At 39.1% G+C, this 24,313-nt stretch overlaps 1 protein-coding gene across 3 annotated transcripts in view; it reads left to right on the top strand.

Moving 5' to 3' along the window:
- LOC126185134 (protein phosphatase methylesterase 1) overlaps positions 1-24,313 on the top strand; it is an 87,972-nt gene that overhangs the window by 43,743 nt on the left and 19,916 nt on the right. For all 3 annotated transcript variants that reach the window (XR_007536956.1, XR_007536957.1, XM_049927967.1), the window contains exon 6: positions 4,580-4,799. Coding sequence is in view for 1 of the 3 variants with exons in the window: in XM_049927967.1 (XP_049783924.1) it covers positions 4,580-4,799 (220 nt within the window). In the remaining 2 variants the exon portion in view is untranslated. The remainder of the gene's footprint in view (positions 1-4,579; positions 4,800-24,313) is intronic.

Raw genomic sequence — 24,313 nt, 5'->3', positions numbered from 1 at the left:
ATAAAATGTGAACGAGAGAGAAAAATGAAAATAAAACTTCATTTCCAAAGGACATGTGCCACATACATCATCAAAACACAGTGCTCATACAAGTGTCTGCCAACAGCAAAATGTGTCAAAGCCTTTAGGAGGACTATGAAATACTTCATAACAACAAATTGCCTCTGATGAGCGTGACGTCACAACTGGTGGTTTGAAAAGCATTAAGCCTATTTTGTACGGCGACTGTGTGCAGATATCCGAAAAGGGAACATTATTCTCCGTTCCCCCACTTCATATTTCAGTTCATCCACATACCATGAACACACGTAACCTCAAAACTCGTGCAACTAGTGTTGCCAAAGTTGGAACACGCCGAAAGTGTTTAGTTTCACAGAGTTGGGCGACTGTGCGGCACGCATGTGCAGTGGTTGGTAGTGCAGTTGCCTGCAACCTAGTGTTGTGTAAACTAGGCTTTACTTTCAAAGTAAATTTCCTTTTACGCAAGATGAACTATGTGCGAGAATGTACGATGAATTTTTAAAATCAAAGAGCGTTTGTCTCTCATTTAAAAATCAACTCTTTGAGGACAAGCCATTTAGAAGAATTTAGAGCCCAGAAGATCAGACATTTATGTCGTTATTAAACATTTTTCTGGCACATTTGTGTGATGTATCTTAAAGTGTAACACGCGCAAAAAAAATCAACATTATATGGGAAAGGATAGCTTTCCTCCGCAGCTTATTAATCTATAGGTAGTGGAGAGCGGGCGTGGTAATTAAGAAGATAATCACTCATTCTTCTATCACTTACTATGAATACTTTTATTCTCGCAGCGTATACACAGTGCGTATACTACAGAGAACTGATCTGACAAAGATACAGTTGTTCTCGCTATGGTAGGGTAGTGACATCATTGGGGAGTGAGCCAGAGTTCTACATCCCCACAAATCATAGAGACCAATATTATATGTGAATGAGCTGTTATTCTTATAGCAACGCTATGTATATTAATTTAAACCATCAACTTTTCCTGTTTGTCTTTTCGCGCTACTTAACAGTGATATTGCTATTGGCTGACTACATCATGTATCCTGTACTCTGAATATCCGCTGTCATCAGCTGGCAAGATCATGTGACATGAGCTGTGACTGGCTGAAAAAAGTGCATCACAATCTTGATTTCAATGGTTCAGAAAGTAACATGTGGTATTAGGTGAAATTCGCATTTATACTTCCATAAAACGAAAATATGCAGCGTACATGTTGCTGCACGTCAAAGATCTTTCCAAAACATGTTCCCCTACTGAGTTTTGTTTTCTAAAGTGCTGAGAAAGTCTACACCAATGTTTAAAACCATAGTCATTCAAAGGATTGATAACTCTTACAGTTCCGCTATAAAGTATACTGTGACGTAACATGGAAAAAGTGTATTTTCACCCAGGAGAAGATTAAATTTTAACCGGGAAAAATCTGCGAAATTTTTTTCGTTGTCTGCGTATACACCCTGTTCGTGCTTTTTTTTCATTTTACTGTCAAATGAATATATGCTGTTCTTGCCTAGTTAATCCACTGTGTCACTTCCTGCTGCTGCATGTAGAAGCTTTATTTAACTGAACAGGTGATACGATGCATTATCAAAAATTATTCAGTTGAATTTTCTTCTATGTTTGGAAGCAAAGAGTGTGCTAACCATTCTTTAAATTCTGTTGCTGTCATTTCTTCATGGTAGTCTACAGATTTCTTGTATGTAAGCAGCAAAAAATTTGGAACAAACCCTCTGATCGTTGCAGCATCTAAAACAATGAGCTGACTGTCTTCTCCATTTGGAACTTGCAGTGTCATGGATCTATGCAGTTGGTTTGAAATGACTAATATTTACCTGCATTTAGTCCAAACAAATGATTTCGTGAGGTTTGCATTTGCATACCTCCCTCAAAAACTGGCATCTTCAGGCAACAATACCTTCCCATTCAAGCAGAACTCCTCTTCCAGGAATTGTTTTCCATTGAAATCTCATCTTCTTTAGCACCACTGAAAGTCTGGTTTTTCATTAAAAAAACCTCAGGATCTCATAGTGAGAGATTGAACTTCTTCCAGGTGAGATATTTTTTCTGCACGTAACAGTCTTATATATGTTGCCGAATTGCGTCTTCTTGAAAATGATCCAGTTCCATCATTTTAGCAACACACTCTCTGGTTTTTCCACAAGTCAAAAGAGTACCAGTTGTTTCCTTTAAATCTTCATCTCACTTCTCTCTTATTTCCTTCATAGAGATAGTTACAATTTTCAGAGCTGCAGCTACTTGTTCGACAAAGATGTAAGAGGCCCACTGTTATCATTTTCTTCATCAAAATAGCATCGTAAATTATATACAAGCCCATGATATTGGCAGAAGTAGCTCCCCTATCTACTTTCCTGTGGCTTGAGGAAGAGATCATACTTCCAGATACATTTGAAATTGGCAGTACCACACTTCACACCTCACTGTTAACAAAATCTGTATCAGTAACTCATGATCTGCAACAAATGTGCAGCCTTGAGTTGTGTAAGTGTGGCAGTGCCACACCATCACTGTAGCAACGTTTATTAGTTCCAGAGCACAGATTGGCACTGAAGTGTCCCCCCCAAAAACACACACACACACACACACACACACACACACACACACACACACACACATGTGCTCTAAGTGTATGAAGTATCAGGTATGTTATTTCTGTGACCTTACTGTAAATGGTGCAGTGATTTTCTTGTACTTCTTTCCAAGGCCTCTCCTAATTCATCTTATTTATATGCAGCTAAAATAAATACACCACCTGCCACACTGTCCAAGCACTTGACCAGAATGTCATGTGATGATCACAAACAGTTCATGTAGGTACTGATTCAACTCGAAGCTGGAGACTGCACTGAATTGTACATGAAATGCCCTGTATTTTTGAAGCTAAATATAGCTTACTGTTAAAGTATTATTATTTATCTCAAGGTTGTTGCAACCAAACAGTTCAAACTCGAGGATGTCGTATTCATAACAATATTAGCTTTCCCTTTTGTGGAGATAAATGCCTCTCTCTTGTGACATCACTATAAGTGTCATCCTCTTCATATTCGGATATCTCAATTGTACCTTCATTTTAATCCTCGTATCCTCTGAAGATCAGGAGGACGTTATCAGGAGAAAGAAAACTGGCATTCTACAGGTCAGAGCGTGGAATGTCAGAGCCCTTAATCAGGCAGGTAGGTTAGAAAATTTAAAAAGGGAAATGGATAGGTTAAAGTTAGATATAGTGGGAATTAGTGAAGTTTGGTGGCAGGAGGAACAAGACTTCTGGTCGAAGTAGAGAGGATATAAAATGTAGACTGGCAATGGCAAGGAAAGCGTTTCTGAAGAAGAGAAATTTGTTAATATTGAGTATAGATTTAAGTGTCAGGAAGTTGTTTATGAAAGTATTTGTATGGAGTATAGCCATGGTTGGAAGTGAAATGTGGACGATAAATAGTTTGGACAAGAAGAGAATCGAAGCTTTCGAAATGGGGTGCTACAGAAGAATGCTGTAGATTGATGGGTAGATCACATAACTAATGAGGAGGTATTGAACAGAATTGGAGAGAAGAGGAGTTTGTGGCACAACTTGACTAGGAGAAGGGATCACTTGGTGGGACATATTCTGAGTCATCAAGGGATCACCAATTTAGTATTGGAGGGCAGTGTGGAGGGTAAAAATCGTAGAGGGAGACCAAGAGATGAATACACTAAACAGATTCAGAAGGATGGTACTGGGAGATGATGAAGCTTGCACAGGATAGAGTAGCATGGAGAGCTGCATCAAACCAGTCTCTGGACTGAAGACCACAACAACAACATCCTCTGAAGATATACCAACTCCTCTTCATGTGAAGGGTATATATTGCTATTTGTATAATAAAGTGTTGTGTTATGTTCTAATGTGTGTCGTTTTATACAGATGCCAAGATACTTCATCTGACAAAGTTGGTCACTTCCTTCTCATGCTATCTTTATCTGAGTGTGTTGAATGTTTATGAAATGGTGCCTTAAACCATCCTTCCGTATGACTGCTTTTGAAAGGATAAAATACCCAAATCGTTTTCTTAGATAATGAGTTGTGATACGTTTGTTTTAAACAGTTGCTTAAATGTTTAATGGTCTCACAGGAATTGAGGACATAATTATTTTCAGTTACTAGTAAATGCTTGCAATATTTTCAGGAACTAGCTTAGAAAAGCATTCTTTTAGTCTGTTTCTCTGTGCTAGCTAGTAATTTTTTGAACATTGACCGCAATAAGTGTGTCTGTACTAATTGGACTAGAAACAAGGAATCAGATCTATATACATGTGTCTATCTTGTCTGATCTGAGGTCCTTTTGTATCTTAATGTTTTCACATATTTTGATTATAATTTCCTTTATTGGGGTGGTGGACATTCTGAAAATGTTACTACATTTTCCACTTTTCACAATTTATTGCATTGTCATCTTACCTGTCAAGTCATAAACATTTATTTGGATTTGATTGCTTTGCCATTGCTTATAATTTCATTGATGAATTAAACTATTGTTCTTTCTCTTGTATACACAGCTGTGTTACTAACAAGGCAGCTACAAATGACCTTAATTTGTATGAACCTTCAGAGGAGTCACTCGTTGCTGAGATATTATCTTCCGAGAATGTTATCCAAGAAGAACCAAGTGGAGAAGAAAATGACAACACTTCTTGTAGTGGTACAAATGCAACTCATCATACCAAAGACTCTTCAGATACAGATGATACGTGGGAACAACAAAGCTGTTCTGTCCAAGTAAGGGTAGATCCTTTGTAAATTAGCTGTTCTCTACAAATGAAGTGAAACTTAATTCTGACAAGTTACACAAAAATTGTGGTACTTTATCTGCATATTAATTCCTGGTTGTAAAGTCTGTTCACCATTTCATCTTACTAGAGTTTTGATATTAGTGGGCTATGAAGTACTGTGTCTAGATTGTCAGTGGTGGAAATGATAGAAACAATTTTAGCAACATAATTGAAGAAAAAAAACTGATGCTATTTTCTATGCTGTGCAGTCACAATATTGAATGGAACACACTATATGGTGTCACAGACACTACCGTCCCACTATCTGCAATACTATCCCCTATCTGCCATTTAACCATGCAGATTTAGAAATCTATATCTTATTGTTTATGGCAACTATGGTACGTTGAACTTAGTATTAAAAAACACACACACACACACACACACACACACACACACACACACACACACACACACACACACAGTTTTGCATCACCCCTATATTTCAAAATTCATGGCACAGAAACATAATTCTCTGAGACATGCGCATAATTTCTTTGCAATGTTTCTAGATCACCAAATGGAAAGAAAATCGTGTAGTGACAAAATCATCAGTTTCACATGGAAGGTTTTTTACAGCACTCCTTACTTCTGTACAGGCTTGAGTCTGTTGTGGCATACCTTTGATGAGATCATCAAGTCAGCCTTGGTCCAAATTGTCCCACTCTTCAATGGCGATCCTGCATGAGTCTCACAGTGTGTGGTCATTGTCAACACCCAAAAACAGCTTGTTTCAATTGATCCTACCCATGTTCAATTGGTCTCATATTGTGGAACAGGCAGACCACTCTGTGGTGGTGATCCTAGCATGCTGAAAGTATGTGTTCACGAGAAGAGCACCTTGAGTGTGAGAGTTATCATCCATCAAGATGAAATTGTCACTAAAATGTTGATAGCATGATTGCGTTGTTGGTTACAGAATTTCGTCCCTGTACATTAGAGTGGTGAGGTTTCCCTCAACAATCAGAAGAACTGTACATGGCCTCATGCACCCCAGAACATCTCTCTGCCACCACCTTGATGCACATGGGAAACACAGTGTTGGGAGACATTCAGTATTATCTGGTTGTCTCCAGACACGTAGTCTGTAATGATCGCTGTCCAAATATCAGAGCTGCCTGCATCAACACCACTCGACCCCAACTCTGGTGCAGCCATTCTGTAAGATTTCTTGCCCATCAGTAATGATGATCTGGTTCTCATCATGTCGTTGAGAGTGGAGATTCGCATCATGCACTCTTCTCCTTATAGTTTGGTGCAATCTGCGACATCCTGTAGCCCTTCGCATGCTGAATACAGTTCTGGAGCACTCAGCCCATGGTTCCTTTGACTCAAAAGTTGTAGATATCTGCCATCTTGTGCACTTTGCAAATGTGGACAGTATGTGTGGTGTGAGTCCTCAAAAAAATCTTCCAGGCAGGACTGATACCCCCTTCCACAGTGCATCACTTTGACTCTGGTGCACACGTCGAGCAACTTCCTCGGTTGATAAGCCTTATTTGCATTGATGGTTTGGACCCGATCATTGGTTGCAATTGTCCTTAGGAGCAGAATGAATGTTCACTCTGGTGTTCCCGTGCTGTCCCTAAGGCCATACCCTACAGCAAGGAACATCTGGATATGCGACACTCCAGAAACAAGTGGCAACATCAGGCGATGTGCTTGGGTGTGCTGCATGCAAATGATAGTGTCCCGCTACAAGATGGCTTCTAGATCTGACCGTCTGTTTCTATAAAATGGCACCTGTAAACTGTAGAACATTGTAGCTTGACAGTGAGGCAGCAAAATTAGCTTTGCTTAGGAAAATAATGTGATACAGAAGCACTGTGCATGAAATTTATGAAGGGAGGAATCTTCATGGAGAATTTCATAATTTATATCATAAAATGTGAATATTGCCACACAAATGCTTTGATTATAAGTGGATGAGCAGAGACACATTCAGATGTTTCGTGAATAAATTAAAGATGAATGTTTGTGACATGACCAAGAACTTTCAACAACTAGTAAGTGCGGGAGAGTGACTAGGTAAATATGGAATAATGAGCGATTTACTGCTGAAGGTATACATGGTGTAATGGTTGCATCATAAAGTAGTAACTGGTATCATTATTAGGTCCCATGTTCGATCCTGGCTACTACTTATATTTTATCACCTATCCCAGAATATATCACACACATTAAATTTTTAATAAAACACAATGAACAAGCATGAAAGTTTACTGATATTTTATTGTTGGTAACGTAATTCATCAGCAATCATTGTTAAGGCCAAGTGTTTCATTTCATCTAAATAGTATGTGTAAGTAAAGCATACCAAATCTTTGAAAAGAAAGTGAAAATTTTTGTGAAATGACATAATAAAAGTGTGAAAACAGGTTAGATGAATATTTGATGCATCTCATTTTCTGTACACGATTTCGAGGCAAAGGCACATCAAATGTCTCAGATCTGTTTTATTTTTTCAGACAAATCATTTTCACAAAATATTTAACAGATTTCTTTCATTTTTTATTTTTATTTATTTATTTTTAATTCAGAAAGCATGATTTCATTGACACCCCATTTGCCTTCCTAGTATCTTCTGTTCTCAAATTTTCTAAATTTAGCACTTGATTTGAAGGAAGCCCTTTGGGCAGTTAAATGTAGCACCAATGTAACTTTTTATGCACAAGGTAGCCAGACCTTGAAGAGATGAACTTTTTCACACTTCATTTACATAGCTAGCAGCAGCTGTTCATGAAATATTTCAGTTTTCCTTAAATCGGTAATTAAATTTTCCTTAATTACCCTGATTACTCATAAACAGTTAAATATTTTCTTGTAATACTGGACCTCACACTGGTCACTTTGATACCTCATTTGCCCGTTTCTCACTCTTTGTTTGGCTATGAAAATTTGGACAAAATCTCTTTGTGTAATTTATAGGAAGTCTTGTTTTTCCTCCGCTCAAACATTTGACCATAATGTTTAGAGTGTTACTCATACAACAAAACACATCCTTTTTGTCTGCTGTCATTTCCAAAAACCTCATCTTGATATCTTGAATCATTTATAAAATACAACGATTTTTACAATCACTTGATTGCAGGTCCTAAGAAAATCATTCAGGTGTGCTGCAAGTGACCTGTCGTCCGATATAAGAACCAATAGCTCAAGAATGAAAAGAGCTATCATTCTGCTCTCAACTTTAAATACAATTTCGATGTGTTGGCTGCATTTAATATGCAATAATGTATGGCTTAAAATGAACTACATGCAAAGTCTACTGAGTGTGATTTTATCTCCATAAACTCTTAAAAATTTTGTGCAGTCATTTATTTAGTTTCGTGCAGCACAGTAACTATGACAAATAATGAAAAGAAATTCAGCCCTCTATTGAGCGAAGATATCAAGCTGCAAGATGCAGAAGAATCAAATGTTTTCATAGAATAGTTTTCTTAAAATCAGGTAAGTATTTCATAATTTCATAACAACCATCACGTCTGCTCCTGTGCTTTGCTGAAAAGACTAGTAGCTATCACTGTCACTGCCACACATGCTGTGGCAACAAGATTCAGACACATTTGAATCCGAACATCACAAGTTGTAGCAAGGGACAGGCAGCTCTATGGATGTTGCCCACCTAGGAAATTTCCATAACTATACCTGTGGTTGTGTTTTGTCTTTCGAAGCAATCGTTTGCTGTTGGTTGCTTTTGTTGCTTACATAGGACATGGTCTAATGCATCGCTACTGGTGCTTTACTTTCAACTGAACTCTTGCAGTCTAATAGAGGGCAGCATTCTACCTATGGGTAGTGCTGATGGTAACTTCGTGTATATTGTTGAACAGCATTGGCGATGACCTTCAGATTGGTACAGGAATGGTCACAATAGCATAAATTGTTAATAATTAGGGACAGGAAAAAATCATTACATGTTGCGGTCAGATTTTAGAACTCCTTTTTGACCAGGATTTGGTTCTCTTTTTACAGTTTAAATGTTTATTGCCAAGTTTGATTATTCCCCCCCTCCCCCAAGTTTTATGTGCCTGTTTTGTTGTTATTTTTTCCCAGTTTTGGTATTTTTCCAGATTTGGTGTTATTTTTGAAGTCGCATCATAGCTCGCTATGCAGAAATTGAATTGCTATTTTAGGAGTGTATGCAAACCTCAGGCTTGAGGAAAAAAGAAGACAAAATGCAATTTCAATATTCAATAACAGTAGAATCGCTCTGCAGTCAGCCTCAAATGCCTGTTCTCTAAATTTTCACAATAGTGCCTTGCAGAAAGATTGCTGTCTTCCCTCCAGATGCTTTCATTTGAGTTCATGAAGCATATCTGTAAATACTTGGATGCTTATGGTATCTACCATTAACAAATCAAGCAGCTCGCCTCTGAATTGCTTTGAGCCTTCCTTTAATTTGACCTTGTGGGGATCTCAAATACTTGAACAGTCCTCAAGAATGGGTCGTACTAGTGTTCTGTATGCTGTCTCCTTTATGAGTGAGCTGCAGTTTCCCAAAATTCTCCCAATGAAATGAAGTCAAACATTCACCTTCCCACAAACCTTACATGCCTGTTCCATTTCATCTTGCTTTGTGCCATTACGCCTAGATATTTATAACACTGTCAAGCTGCATCCTGCTAATCCTGTGTTTGAATGTTACAGGGCTATTTCTTCTGCTTATCCACATTACCTTAAATTATTATTGATTTGGAAAAGCTACCAATTATCACACAAACTAGAAATTTTGTCTAAGTCATCTTGTATATTCCTACAGACACTCAATGACGCCACCTTCCCAGTTCACCCCTGGTAGCTGAGTGGTCAGCATGACGGAATGTCATACCTAACACCCGGGTTCGATTTTCTCTGCTCAGGGACTGGGTGTTGTGTTGTCCTTATCATCATCATTTCATCCCCATCAACACGCAAGTCACCAAAGTGGCGTCAACTCGAAAGACTTGCATCAGGCGAATGGTCTACCTGATGGGAGGCCCTAGCCACATGACATTTATTTACCACCTTCCCATACACCACAGTGTCATCAGCAAACAGCCGAACATTGCTGCTCACCCTGTCCGTCAGTCAGGTAGAGGAAAAAAAAAAAAAAAATAGTTCTGTCACACAGTCCTCCTCCGAATGCGAAAATATTTTGTTGACACCGACCTAGATAGGGAGGAACAATCACCATGATAAAATAAGGGAAATCAGAGATCGTACGGAAAGATATAGGTGTTCATTCTTTCCACGCGCTATACGAGATTGGAGTAATAGAGAATTGTGAAGGTGGTTTGATGAACCCTCTGCCAGGCACTTGAATGTGATTTGCAGAGTATCCATGTAGATGGAGATGTAGAGATGTAGATGTAGATGTCGATGTCGATGTCCTGGGGCAGTCCTGATGATACACTGTCTCCTCTTTGAGGACTGCGTACTGGCTTCCATTACTTAAAAAGTCCTTGAGCAATTCACACATCAGGGAACCTAAACCATTTGCTCGGACCTTTGTCTCCATTCTGCAGTCATGGCACCAAGTCAAATGCTTTCTGCAAATCTGGGAATATGGAATCTGTCTGTTGCCCTCCATTCATGGTTTGTAGGACATCACGTGAGAAAACGGTAAGCTGAGTTTGACACAAGTGATGTTTTCTAAATCTGTGCTAATTTGTGGACACACACCTTTTTTGTCTCAAGGAAATTTGTTACATTAGGACCTGGAATGTGTTAAAGAATCCTGCAGCAAACCGATGTTAAGGATACTGGTATTTAATTATGTGGGTCAGTTCTTTTACATTTGTTATATACAGGAGTCACCTGCACTTTTTTCCATTCACTTGGGGCTTTTGGCTGGGTGAAAGGTTTGCGATAAATGCAAGCTAAATAAGGGTCCAAAGGAGCCAATGCTGCACAGTACTCTCTGTAAAACTGAATTTGGATTCCGTCTGCACCTGGTGACTTACTTGGTTTCAACTCTTTCAGTTGCTTCTTTATGCACAGATGCAGATTCTTTGTCCCCCAGGTGAGAGTGTGTGTGACAGTCAAACAATGGTATGTTTGTACAATCCTCATGCGTGAGTGATTTCTTAAGTGTGAAATATAAAACTACAGCTTTCGTTTTGCTCTCTTCTACAGCCACATCAGACTTAATGAGGAATGGCTGGATAGAAGCCTTCCACCCGCTTACTGATTTTACTATGTATGACCTGAATTTTCTCAGATTCTTAGCAAGATTTTTCACTAATGTGCAACAGTAGAAGTTTTAGTTGTATGCATCATGAATTGATCTTCTTACCTACACACTAATTTCTACTAACTTTTACCCGTCGACATTTTGTGTGGTGTTTTTTTTTTTTAACCAAGAGTGCAACTATCTCTGTTTCCTCAGCATTTTCTAAAGTTGATTACTAAACCGTGGAAGGTCCTTCCCCATCCTTAATCCATCAAACCACATGTCTCCACAGTGTGATTAACAGTCAGTTTAAACATTGCCCATAATCCCTTTGCATCCATTGTACTGGAGCTAAATGATGCTCATTCATTGTCTAAGTGGGGTGTTAACAACTGCTTATCTGCTTTTTCTATCATAAACATTCTCCTGGCCTTTTTTATAGATTTATTACTGTTAGTAACCATTGTTACAATGATATCATGATCACCAGTCCCTGTGTGTATACTGACGCTGTTGATAAGGTCAGACCTGTTTGTAGCTCCAAGGTCTAAAAGATTTCTGTTGCTTGTGGGTTGTTTAACTTGTTATTCAAGCCAGCTTTTGAAAGAACGTCCTCAGAAGTACTTCACAAACAAGATACCTAAATTTAATGGTTTGGTTTTATCTTCACTTCACCTTAAGTAGTTTTTTGTTTTCTTCAATTTGATGAAATTGCTCTCACCAGATGCTGCAGTCACAGGAATTGTCATAGTATCCTCAAAGCTGTTTTAATGTTTGGATAAGCATCTCTTAATGTATACTTTGAATGAGAAAGACCTCCAAATTTCCGAATGGAAAGCTGTGTCAATGCTCTTTCATAATCTCTTTCACTGGATCTTGAAAGAAAGTATTTCATCAAGTAGCCAGATGTGTGATTCAAATAAAGAACATTCACATTACGGCCTAAAACTGTCTGTTTTTTCATTTAGGTGTCCTCACGGAAACAAAATTTATCACCTCTTATATTTGGCACCATAAACAACTGCATGTTTTTTGAGATAAGATAGAGATTTCATTTAAGGCATATGCTGACAGGATATTAATCAGGAGCAATTATGTGATACGGCTGAAGATCGGTTGTCCATTTCAGTCCTCCTCCTCCTCCTCCTCCTCCTCCTCTCATATGCTTTGAAGCAATCAAACTGAAATAGTTCACTGTGACAACGGCGTTTGTTCACAGTTGTTGGCTGAAGGAAAGACTTTTTGTCATGTGCAGAAGAGAACAAAGCGTAGAAAAGCCCACCACATACCTCTCCTGTTGGATTATTTTTTTGTCCATTTACGCCCCCAACCACGGCAAAGGTACTACTCACCACGCCTGTGGTGCACCCTAGTGTGGTGTGAAGTGTAAGTACTCTGTTTAATTTTTGGACCTGAGGATATTTCACACTTCATCAGAGAGGTTGGTTCCTCTTTACAAGAACATAGTAACTTGGTGTATGTATCAAAAGTTTGGGCAGATCAGCTAGAAAATATGATCTGCAATGAGCACCTTTTATTAGCACAATAGGATATAAATGAGTACTTAAAAGTTATCATACTGTTCTTGCTTTCTCTTTGGGAAATGAAATTTGAACGAAAATATCACTGTAGTTATTGGTCTGATTTCTAAGTGTAGACGGCACAGTGTGGCAGAAATTCACTGTAAAATATTTCATGACAGCATAGTTAATGCTTTACCTTCCTACTACCATAGTAATTACTTACTTCACTGAGTCCTTTCAGAGAAAGAACTGTCCTGAATTGAAATGTAATGTTCTTCAGATACGAAAAGCTGTAAAAACTTGGCTGCCCTGTACGTGTGAACATGGCGCATAGATATACAGGGTGTTACAAAAAGGTACGGCTAAACTTTCAGGAAACATTCCTCACACACAAATAAAGAAAAGATGTTATGTGGACATGTGTCCGGAAACGCTTAATTTCCATCTTAGAGCTCATTTTAGTTTCGTCAGTATGTACTGTACTTCCTCGATTCACCGCCAGTTGGCCCAATTGAAGGAAGGTAATGTTGACTTCGGTGCTTGTGTTGACATGCGACTCATTTCTCTACAGTACTAGCGTCAAGCACATCAGTACGCAGCATCAACGGGTTAGTGTTCATTACGAACGTGGTTTTTCAGTCAGTGCAATGTTTACAAATGCGGAGTTGGCAGATGCCCATTTGATGTATGGATTAGCACGGGGCAATAGACGTGGCGCGGCACGTTTGTATCGAGACAGATTTCCAGAACGAAGTTGTCCCGGCAGGAAGACGTTCGAAGCAGTTGATTAGTTTGGGAGCACGGAACATTCCAGCATATGACTCGCGACTGGGGAAGACCTAGAACGACGAGGACACCTGCAATGGACGAGGCAATTCTTCGTGCAGTTGGCGATAACACTAATGTCAGTGTCAGAAGTTGCTGCTGTACAAGGTAACATTGACCACGTCACTGTATGGAGAGTGCTATGGAAGAACCAGTTGTTTCTGTATTGTGTACAGCGTGTGCAGGCACTATCAGCAGCTGATTGGCCTCCACGGGTACACTTCTGCAAATGGTTCATCCAACAATGTATCAATCCTCATTTCAGTGCAAATGTTCTCTTTACGGATGAGGCTTCATTCCAACGTGATCAAATTGTAAATTTTCGTAATCAACATGTGTGGGCTGACGAGAATCCGCACGCAATTGTGCAATCACGTCATCAACACAGATTTTCTGTGAATGTTTGGGTAGGCATCATTGGTGGTGTTTTGATTGGGCCCCATGTTCTTCCACCTACACTCAATGGAGCACGTTATAATGATTTCATACGGGATATTCTACCTGTGCTGCTAGAACATGTGCCTTTACAAGTACGACACATCATGTGGTTCATACACGATGGAGCTCCTGCAGATTTCAGTCGAAGTGTTCGTACGCTTCTCAACAACAGATTCGGTGACCGATGGATTGGTAGAGGTGGACCAATTCCATGGCCTCCATGCTCTCCTGACCTCAACCCTCTTGACTTTCATTTATGGGGGCATTTGAAAGCTCTTGCCTATGCAACCCCGGTACCAAATGTAGAGACTCTTCATGCTCGTATTGTGGACGGCTGTGATACAATACGCCATTCTCCAGGGCTGCATCAGCGCATCAGGGATTCCATGCGACGGAGGGTGATTGCATGTAACGGAGGACATTTTTAACATTTCCTGTAACAAAGTGTTTGAAGTCACGCTGTTCTGTTGCTGTGTGTTTCCATTCCATGATTAAAGTGATCTGAAGAGAAGTAATAAAATGAGCTCTAACATGGAAAGTAAGCATTTTCAGACACATGTCCACATAACATATTTTCTTTCTTTGTGTGTGAGGAATGTTTCCTGAAAGTTTGGCCGTACCTTTTTGTAACACCCTGTATTTAACTGTATTATACTGTGGGTCTTTAAATTATGTTAAGTTACCAGCCTGGTTGTCCACGTGTCAGACCAGACTGACCACCATCCTGTCCACAAATCTGGTCTCTCAGCAGTGCCATGCCTTAGCTCCTACCTCTGAGCTTTGTTGGTTGCCAAGCTGTCACCTGCTGAAGCTTCTGCACGTATTTTGATTATTTCTCTCTTCATTTTCTGTACGATTCTTTGGCTCTCACATTCCAACTTGTCAAATACAGCTCTCTCCATGGTTCTGACATCTCACCTTTTTTGTAATCTTTATGTATTCCTTTGGGTTCTTACTACTTTAAATGCTTATATTTTAAGAATTTATGATGAAGTCTTTCTATAACTCCATGTCCACCCCATTTGGCTTCCTCAACATCATGATACAGTAGGACAGTTCCAAATTTGTTGTTATTTGTGTGTTCGTGGCCATCACTGTTGATCAGTGGCAGCTTGAGATTAATTATGTTCATGTATTGTCCAAATATGCCATGTTGTTTTGCTCATCACAGTACAATCACCAACATACTTCATCAAAGCTCGGAATTATCATCTGTGATAATTTGGTACTAGTTTTGAACTGTCATATTGTTACTGATTTTCAACTTGCTGTTTTTTTTCCTATCATATTAGTGGTACTTAATTACGTTTTAATAAGTCCTTCAAATTACCCTGTTGATTCCAGATGATCTGAGCCCCAAGAACTATGTTAGATTCTTTTTTTCTTTCCTACTTTCTTTCCTACTTTCTTAACTGGATGCATTAATTTTTATTTTTACAGTTTACTATCTAGACTTTTCTATTGAACATTCAGAATTCTTAGAAATTGTTTGTATTTTTATTCCACAGAGGACTTTCCACTACTGTATTGAAATTGCATGTGGTGCTTAAATTCCCCAAACATCTCCACTTTTGTATAGTTTCCAGAAATTTGAATATTTTGTTTTTGAACCACTGGGCAGTTTCTTCTTTTCTTATTTTTCAGGTAGGAATTTTATTTCTTAAATGATTGTTAGTGTTATCCTTGATGATGGCATGTGCCTTCTCTAAAATGTGTGTTACATTTTAAACAAGTGTTAAATACATTCATATTTAATCGTAGGTAGAGAGGAGGCTCTGCCAGTAGCCATTGAATACACTGGTTGTGACTGGCTGTATGTAGATTGAGCCCCACATCACACCAAGTTGAGTTACGTGTACCGCTAGTTTTGTATGAGGGGTGGAAGCACAATTCTTGATTTACAACATAGTTCACAGAACTGCTTGTAATCCTTTAGTTTGGAGCTGATTGAGGTGTTAAACTAGAATCTCAGAAGTTTCTGTGCCCAGCTTTGATGTGGATTACTTCACCTATTTCATCAAATAGAAAGTCATTCCCTTAGCACTTTGAGGGCTGGGCAGCTAGGGTGTCATTTAGTGGCTGATACTGCGCATTTCCACAATTTTTCTGAATTTTATGTAGGAGGTTCTATTGCACAGAATTAAGATTAGTTTGTTGCATTTGGAAGACAGATTTTGTTTCTGTGAAATGCTGCAAAGAAACATAAATGTATATGTATGACAAATATTTTATATCTAAATAAAAATGTGTTTTTTTCACAACAAAAAATTTTTTTCTGACATAATTTCCTAAACGGAGATAAGATTAGAATTTGTTGGTATTAAAAATAAGACTGTTTGAAAATGTATTTTTTTGTCTAAAATTGCTTAACTATATTTGGTTTAGTGTGAAAACTTCTGAAGCATTCTGGGTGATCTTGTGGCAAATCCTTTCCTATAAAAGGGGGTCTACAGTACAGAATTTGTAGACTAATAGTCAATTTCTGTTTTCTAACAAGTCACATATGTAAAACCACAACAAAAAACTTGCGCGGTTCACTGAGTTTCAATTGACTCCACTAATGCCAAACTGTGTGTGGCTCCAGGTTCCACGTTACATTTAACTTGTCAGTAGTTGTTCTAGCAGAGCGGTTTCTCTCTCGTATTACCTTCTTCAGCGGTTCTTTGCCGAAGAAGTAGGTGAAGCAATCAAACACTGTAGAGTTCTTGTCAATCTGAGTTTGAATTCCAATTGATTCTCCAAAACCTTGAAGCTTGGAGTAGTAGTGTTACTTCTTCAGTGCACAGTTGAAAGAGGCAGATTGATATTTTGAGATGGGGGATCTCTGAAGCAGCATCAACATCAGCAGCTTCACCATGAGGGCTCCTGGTCTCATAGAAATGCCTCCTTCTTCTATATAATAAATCACAAAAATTAACTTTCTTGTGTACAGTAGACAATATGTACACTTACGGAAAAATGTGGTGAAACAAGTAGCTTACCATCACTGCATTCAAAACTAGAAATTTGTTCATCAAGCCCAGAGTCACTGTTGTTCAACAGAAACTATATCATCACATAAGTTCATCTTGAAGACAAACATGTAGTGTAAACTGGCAACACAGACAACATTTGAAGTCCTTTGCTGTGTGTGTGACAATGGGAGACACTGCATATGGCAGCTAGGTGAAACAAAACAAAGCAAGCACCATTCCTTTCCCACTAAGACAAGTGACACAGGCTGCCAATAGCATTTTTTTATGGTCGCACAAGTGTTAAAGAATCCCTTCATGCAGAGGAGACATAAAATAAATTTTGGGATTCACATATGAAGCTGAGAAACTGCAAATGTAGCTCCTACATAAATTATCCTTTTTGGAGTAAACCTGTGCGACGTAAGAGCTATGTCATTCATCTTGAAAGTGTTAATAGGTCAAATGAGCACTACCCACCGAAAGCATCTGCAGCTCATGATCTAGTGGCTAGTGTTGCTGCCTCTGGATCATGGGGTCCTGGGTTTGATTCCCAGCTGGGTCTCTGATTTTCTCCACCCGGGGACTGGGTGTTTGTGTTGTCCTCATCATCAGATCATCATTCGGATAGTGGCGAGACTGGAAATGGAAAGATTGGAACTCGTCCGGGCGCTGATGACCACGATGTTGAGTGCCCCACAAACAACCACAACCACTACCACCACCACCACCACCACAACCAACCAACCAACCACCGAAAGTGGTTACTCACTAAGCAAAGTGTATATGTAGCTTGGCATGTTACATGTTGTGTTTACATGGGGATTGTTTCTTGAGGCTAGAGGAACATGTCTGTATGTCCAGTGATGAAGTAGATACTAAATTCGAGAAAGTAGATCAGCTACTTCAAGTAGGTATGACATCTTCAAATGTATTTATGTGCCGTAATCTTTTTTTTTTTTTTTTTTTTCTCCAATCAATTTTAGTGTTGCATTACACCATCCTCAGACCTATGAATGCAGTATACTATCTTTGTTGTAATTGTACATAATGCAATATTGAACTACCTATATTTACTTCGAAATTGGTTACATAATAATTTCATTAAACTAAAACAACTCCAGTTTTGATATGTATGTATGACCAGCAAAGTGTTAAAACCATAACAAAAGAAATGACCCATATATAGTGTGTATATGGCACCATATTTATAATGACTGCACTGAAATGTGACAACCTATGATGTACTATGATGTAGAATTAATAATTAAGAACAGTGCAGTCACACAAAGTAATTTGATGTACATGTGGTTATTCAGTAGGGTGAAGAACCATATTGCTCTACTCAGCCTTTGTCAGCATTCACTGCTTGGCACTGGTACAGGCAGTTACATCTACATATATATTCTGCCAGCTGCCAAGCGGTGTGTGGCGGAGGGCACAATTCGCTCCAAAGTCATATCCCCCCCTCCTATTCCCTCACGGATTGCGCGAGGGAAAAACGACTGTCTGAATGCCTCAGTACAAGCTCTAATTTCCCTTATCTTTGAATGGTGATCATTGTGCGATTTGAAAGTTGCTGGTAATAATATACGCTCTTCATCCTCGACGAAGGTCGGATTTCAGAATTTAGTGAGCAGCCTCTTCTGTTTAGCGCGTCGTCTATCTGCTGGTGTGTCACACTTCATACTTTCTATGAGATTTGTAACGCTCTTGTGATGGCTAAATGTACCAGTCAAATCTTGCTGCTCTTCTTTGGACCTTCTCAATCTCTTGAATGAGACCCAACTGGTAAGGGTCCCATACAGACAAACAGTACTCCAAAACTGCACGAACTAATGTGTTGTAAGCAATTTCCTTTGTTGAAGGACTGCATCGCTTCAGGATTCTACCAGTAAAACGCAATCTAGAGTTCACCTTGCCCATTACTTGTGTTACTCTCAGTGTAAACAGATTTAACATATTATGCATAAATAGGTGGGGAAAGCCCATTACTGTTTGATTACAAGATTGATGATAAATTGCTGGATCTCATCGGAACCAGGAAATAATATTTAGAAGTGCCCACACACGTAACTGCGTGCTTGACAAGCATGCATGCACAAGCATGCTTGGCCAAACATACTTGAGCATGTGTAGGATAAATTTGTACAAGTATCATGATTGTACAGGCAACTTGATGCATGATCAAAAGTCAGTTATGCATGCTTGTGCAAGTGTTCAAGCATATGGGTGCTTGAGCATGTGTACGAATAATAGGAAAGCTTATGCAAGCATTCGTCAGGGATTTGATTTGGTTTAATTTTTAAGTGGTCCTGTTAAATTACATTGTGTACAGAGGTTGTTCTGTAATGTAGGACAAGTCAAATAATACAATATTACATGGAGAAAAAGAGAAGGAAAAACAGCAGTACTGTGAGACAGTTTCTATAGTGTGTCTATCTTGAATAGTTAACATGGGAATAATATTTTCTATCTTTACTCCAAATAACACATTTCCCTTTTTTTCCTGTAACACAAGCAAAAAGGCTGCCAAAACCAGCACATCATCATCTGAGCTTGACATTTTTTGGTAAACAAACTGGTGCTTGTACAAGTATAGTTGAACGAACTGAAAGTGCGAGGAATTTGTGCATTCTTGTGCAAGCACAGTTGCCCATGTGTGCATGTCAAACATGCAGTTGTGTGTGTGATCACTTTAAGATTGTGGTTTCAGAGTAATTGTCAACAGTTCGCATCACTGCTGATGCCTAAAAGTTTGAGCACTTTTAGTGAATTACACTTTTTAATTATCTTACTTTGAAAGTTTTTCATGGTACACAGACATATCCTCAGTGACTTGTGGTGCGAACTGTGTTATATTTGTAGAACATATTTTTCATATCAAAAGTAGTTCGGCTTTTCATTGGTGAACACCCTGTGTTTAAGTTGTGGTTGTAGCACAGCCATACAATGTACTTGTCAACAAGGTTAGGTATGTACTATACTGGAGCAATAATATCTACGACTGTTGGGGACATGAGAGTTGTAATAAGTATACAATAATCAAGAAAAGATGTGCAGGAGGAAATTAACAGGCCCCTGTCATTCTCATCTTAATGCAGGTATCACCATTTGATGCCACTTTCACAACTTATCTGAAAGGGGAAAAAAAAAAATCAGTGACAGAACTGAACCTCTAACCTCCACATTATTAGGCAGCAGCACTTACCTCTTGGTCTTGAAAATGATCTATTCGGATGTGTGTGGTGATAAATAGGAAAATTTGTAATGACCCTGGTGTGTATTATATAGTACTTTAGTGCTTGTTGTCCAGAAGGATAATGTAGCATTTTGTGTATGAAGAAATGGGCACCAGGAAATAGTCCCCAAATACTAATCAAAGACTATGATAGAGATTTGTCAGCTCAGCAGTACCTCAAACTGCCTGCCTTGCACTCAAGCACATCTTCCTCTACATCAAAGATACATTCATGGTATAGTAGCATAGGAGACAGATGATTTTGAGAACACAAAGTTGCTGTGTTGAGCAAACTGCTGCTGGGGAGGTATTATTATGGGGAAACCCATGTAAATAAGGATCCTTGAGAATTTTGTTTTATTGAGGAGGCCAAGTCCCATCCTGAGATTAATGCCAGTGGAAGAAGAGAGTTTTGTTAATGGTGGCAAAAGTTATCAGCTAAGTCAGATGTGAAATTTCTTGTTGGAGGCTATATGCATAGAGCACATCCAACAGTGGACAGCACATGAGACAGATCAAAAATGCCCATGCAAAGGTTAAAATGTCTCTCTCTTGGCTCCCCACCCCACCTCAATTCGCCCTCACACCACCTCAACCCGCCCACAATGTACACAAGATTTAACTAGGTGGAGGGGTTGCTCCCCACTGCCAGTAGAGTATTAGAAGTGTAGGAAGAGCTGCAGTGCCTCAACACCACCAGAAGATGATTTGTTTGACATTCACCAGAACTTCTCAGTATCTCAATACTACTACTGGCTGCAAACCAGATTTTTGTTAGTTGTATATTCCAGGAAAGTCTATGTTCATCCGAAACAGAATGAGGTAACACAGTCTAGGTGCCGGCTGCGGTGGTCTAGCGGTTCTGGCACTGCAGTCCAGAACCGCGGGACTGCTACGGTCGCAGGTTCAAATCCTGCCTCGGGCATGGGTGTGTGTGATGTCCTTAGGTTAGTTAGGTTTAAGTAGTTCTAAGTTCTAGGGGACTTATGACCTAAGATGTTGAGTCCCATAGTGCTCAGAGCCATTTGAGCCACAGTCTAGGTTAATTTCTGTGATATGTTGCTATATTTCAGATGCACAGTGTAACGTGAGAACCACACAGAGGGATGTAAGGTCGTATAAAAAAAAAAGTCTTTCACGTACACTTAAGGGAATTATTATGAGCTGTACTTTGAAAATTACTTCACATCTCTTTTTACAGTGTCAAATTTATGTATGTGTAAGAAGAGTGAAGAACAGCAGAAAAGGCTTTACAGAAAATTGTGTGTTAGAAATGATTCAGTTTGAAAGGGAATATTTTATTGCCCTCACAGCTTTCAAATGTGGGACAGAAAAGTGCTTTGTATCTTCTGAACTTTTGATGTCCAAAGGGAGAAACAGCAGTGTTACACAGAAGTATGGGTAGAACCAATGACAATGTTCCAGTTGTACAACTTAAATAGACAATAAGAAATAAGTGGGATATGTTCTTGAAGTAGACAGACATCTTGGAAATATGATATAAAATTGACAGGAAAAGCTGAAAGTAACTGCCCAGAATTTTTTCCATTTCCTTGGTATCACAAATGCATGTCCTCTCCAAATTAAGATCCCCAGGTGTGTCAATTGCTGTGAAAGTATTTTATATATGCATTGTCAAAGGTATTCGCATGAAAAGGAATTTCTCTGAGAGAATAGTTTTAAAGACAGATATAAAATGCCCAAGAAATGTAATCCAAAAACTGCACAGGACTAAAGTTTCATGGAACATAGGCAGTGTAAGCCTTCTAGTATGTGACATGCTTAAATTGGAGCACCAAGCAGGAACCACGTCACTTTGATGGATCTTCAGAGTATTTGATTTATCAGTGTGTCTCACATGTGAAATAAACTACGTTGTTAATTTTTACTCTAAGGATTTTCGCAGGTAATATAACCACATTCCGTACCAAGAACAATTTATTTTACAGCTCTTGGACTATTTCCCTTAGTATAGCATTCTTCAGGAACATACCAGTTGCAACTTTTTTCACCACAGCAATCCATAATATTTACATATTTGATCAACAGTTACTAGTCCAATTCACAACTCCTAGTTATCTTCCATGTCACTGTGACTTGTCAGCTGTATATGTTACTTTGATGATTATCAACAATGTAGGAAAAGATAGAGGGCTACTTACCTTAAAGAGAACACACTAAGTCACAGACAGATACAATTAAGACACTTACACATAAGCTTTCAGCCTCAGCTTTCATCAGAAAAAGAGAAACACACCATTCATTCACGCAAGCAAGCAGGCCTCACTCGGCTGCATTCTGGCCCTGAGCTGCCGCAGTTGGCAGTCATGTCTACCACTTAGGGTGGAAGTGGCAATTTGGAGAGGGTGGGGAAGGGGAAGAGAGGGAAATATACAGGTGGGCGAAGAGACAAGCAGTGACTAGAATGCCAACAGGCATAGTGTCAGCAGGTTGTGGGGGAAAATGAATTAAAAAAGGAAAGAAGTGGGGAAAATGGGTGGGTGCACTGTTAGAGGGTGGGAGAAAAGAATGGAAAGCAGGTGATAGGACAGAGGGGGTGGAAACTGTTGGGTGGAGGGTGTGGGGACCATATGTTCCCATAGATTGAGGCTGAGATAGACAGCAAAATTTTTGTTTGTAACTTTCAGCAGCTTGAGAAGCTAATGAGGCTAAAAATTCATGAGAAACTCATGATTTTGACATTTAGGGAGCATTAAAATAAGAACGCTGAAGGAGCTAAACATCCCAAATTCTTCTATGACAAACACACTGATGCAGACAGGTTTTGCATGTTACAATTTTAAAAGGATTTGTTTAGTTTTAGCACCATACAAGTTTCAGCATCATCTTATTTGAAAATCTGAAATGCCACACACATTAAACGTTTGGACTTGGCGCTGGAACCTACAAGACAAATGAAGCACCCAGTGTATCTGCTGAATATGATGAGCTGCTAATTGCTTTCGTGCAAATTGCATGTAAGGTACATTACTAATGATGTTGATCACCAGGCTACAAAGTACAAGTTCCCAACAGCAGCATGGTCATTTATGATACAGTTGTACTTTGGAGAGTCAGATGCGAAAATTGTTACTTAAAGCTATGACACTGTTCACACATTTGGTTTTAAGAAATCTTGACCCAAAAATTCTATAATACGAGAGAAATATTACTCAAAATCGTGTATAAACTGCTCATTAAAAGTTTAGCACCAGCTGGATATCTGCAAACGTGTGGGCTTACATTCAAGGAGAGTGGGAAATGAAATAGTAAGCTTTGTGAGACGGAAAAATATTGTAATGAAATAAAAATGAAACAATAGCTTAAATAAAGACAGTTTATTCGAAAGTGAGCATTTTTACACAGGTGTGAAATCAAAATTTGCTGCTGAGCAACATCCTCCCTTGGCATATTGTCTATAAGGTGCTCAAGATGATATCAGCCCTCGAGAGTTATTCCAGTGTGTGAATCAGGTTCCTGTGATGATGTTTTGCAAGTTTCAACTGACCCCACATGTGCTCTGGTTCAAGTCTGTAGATGCAGCAGTTCTCTCCATTCAGTCGATTACTGCCTCCAAGAGTTTGGGTACGGATCTGATCTTTTCATTCATTATCATCTCGAAAGGCAAATCCTTTGCCGAAACGTTCACTATAGGGAATCGACAGTAGGTTGGAGGATACTCTCCTGGTAGTGCACAACTGAAATTACGTAAATTGCAATAAGCTGTGTCAGACATCTGTACGTGGCTCAAAACACGATTGATCCATCTCCCTGCTGAACACGTGGGCATGCATACCAGCGACGTGATCCTCCTCTACTACAATCGTCACGTGTCACACAATTCCTACATTTGTCAATGTAGGAAACCAAACACAAGTTACCCTGGTTTCATTTCAGATGACCCCTTGTCCCCCCTCCACAAACCTCATTGCAGGAGGGTTTGTACTGTTCTTTGTAATGGACATGTAAATTCAAAATTGTTCATGTGGAGACGGTTGTGTACTTTCTGGGGTAATATGTCCTTGTTGCCCCAAAGGTGGCACATAGTTCTATTGCATTCTTCCCTTCATTCCCCCTGTTTTGTTCTCTTCTTCCTATTTTATTCTCCAGTCTCCCTGCACATCTCTCCTTCTGTAAGAGAGGTTGAATCAGTACCTGAAGGAATGATCACTTTCTTCAGTTAAGTTATTCCCTAATGATTAACATAACTTTTTTGTTACCCTAGTGAAAATCACAAACCACCCTATGCAGATGCTATGTTTTATTTTGTATTTAAGGCTTTTGCGTACCAAGAATATTACTGAAACCTTGTGTAATTTGCATTTACTA

Source organism: Schistocerca cancellata, chromosome 4 (genome assembly GCF_023864275.1).
Source record: "Schistocerca cancellata isolate TAMUIC-IGC-003103 chromosome 4, iqSchCanc2.1, whole genome shotgun sequence".
In the NCBI taxonomy this organism is placed as follows: Eukaryota; Metazoa; Arthropoda; class Insecta; order Orthoptera; family Acrididae; genus Schistocerca; species Schistocerca cancellata.
The sequence above is the reverse complement of the archived record's forward strand: the minus strand, read 5'-3'. Positions and strand labels throughout refer to the sequence as shown.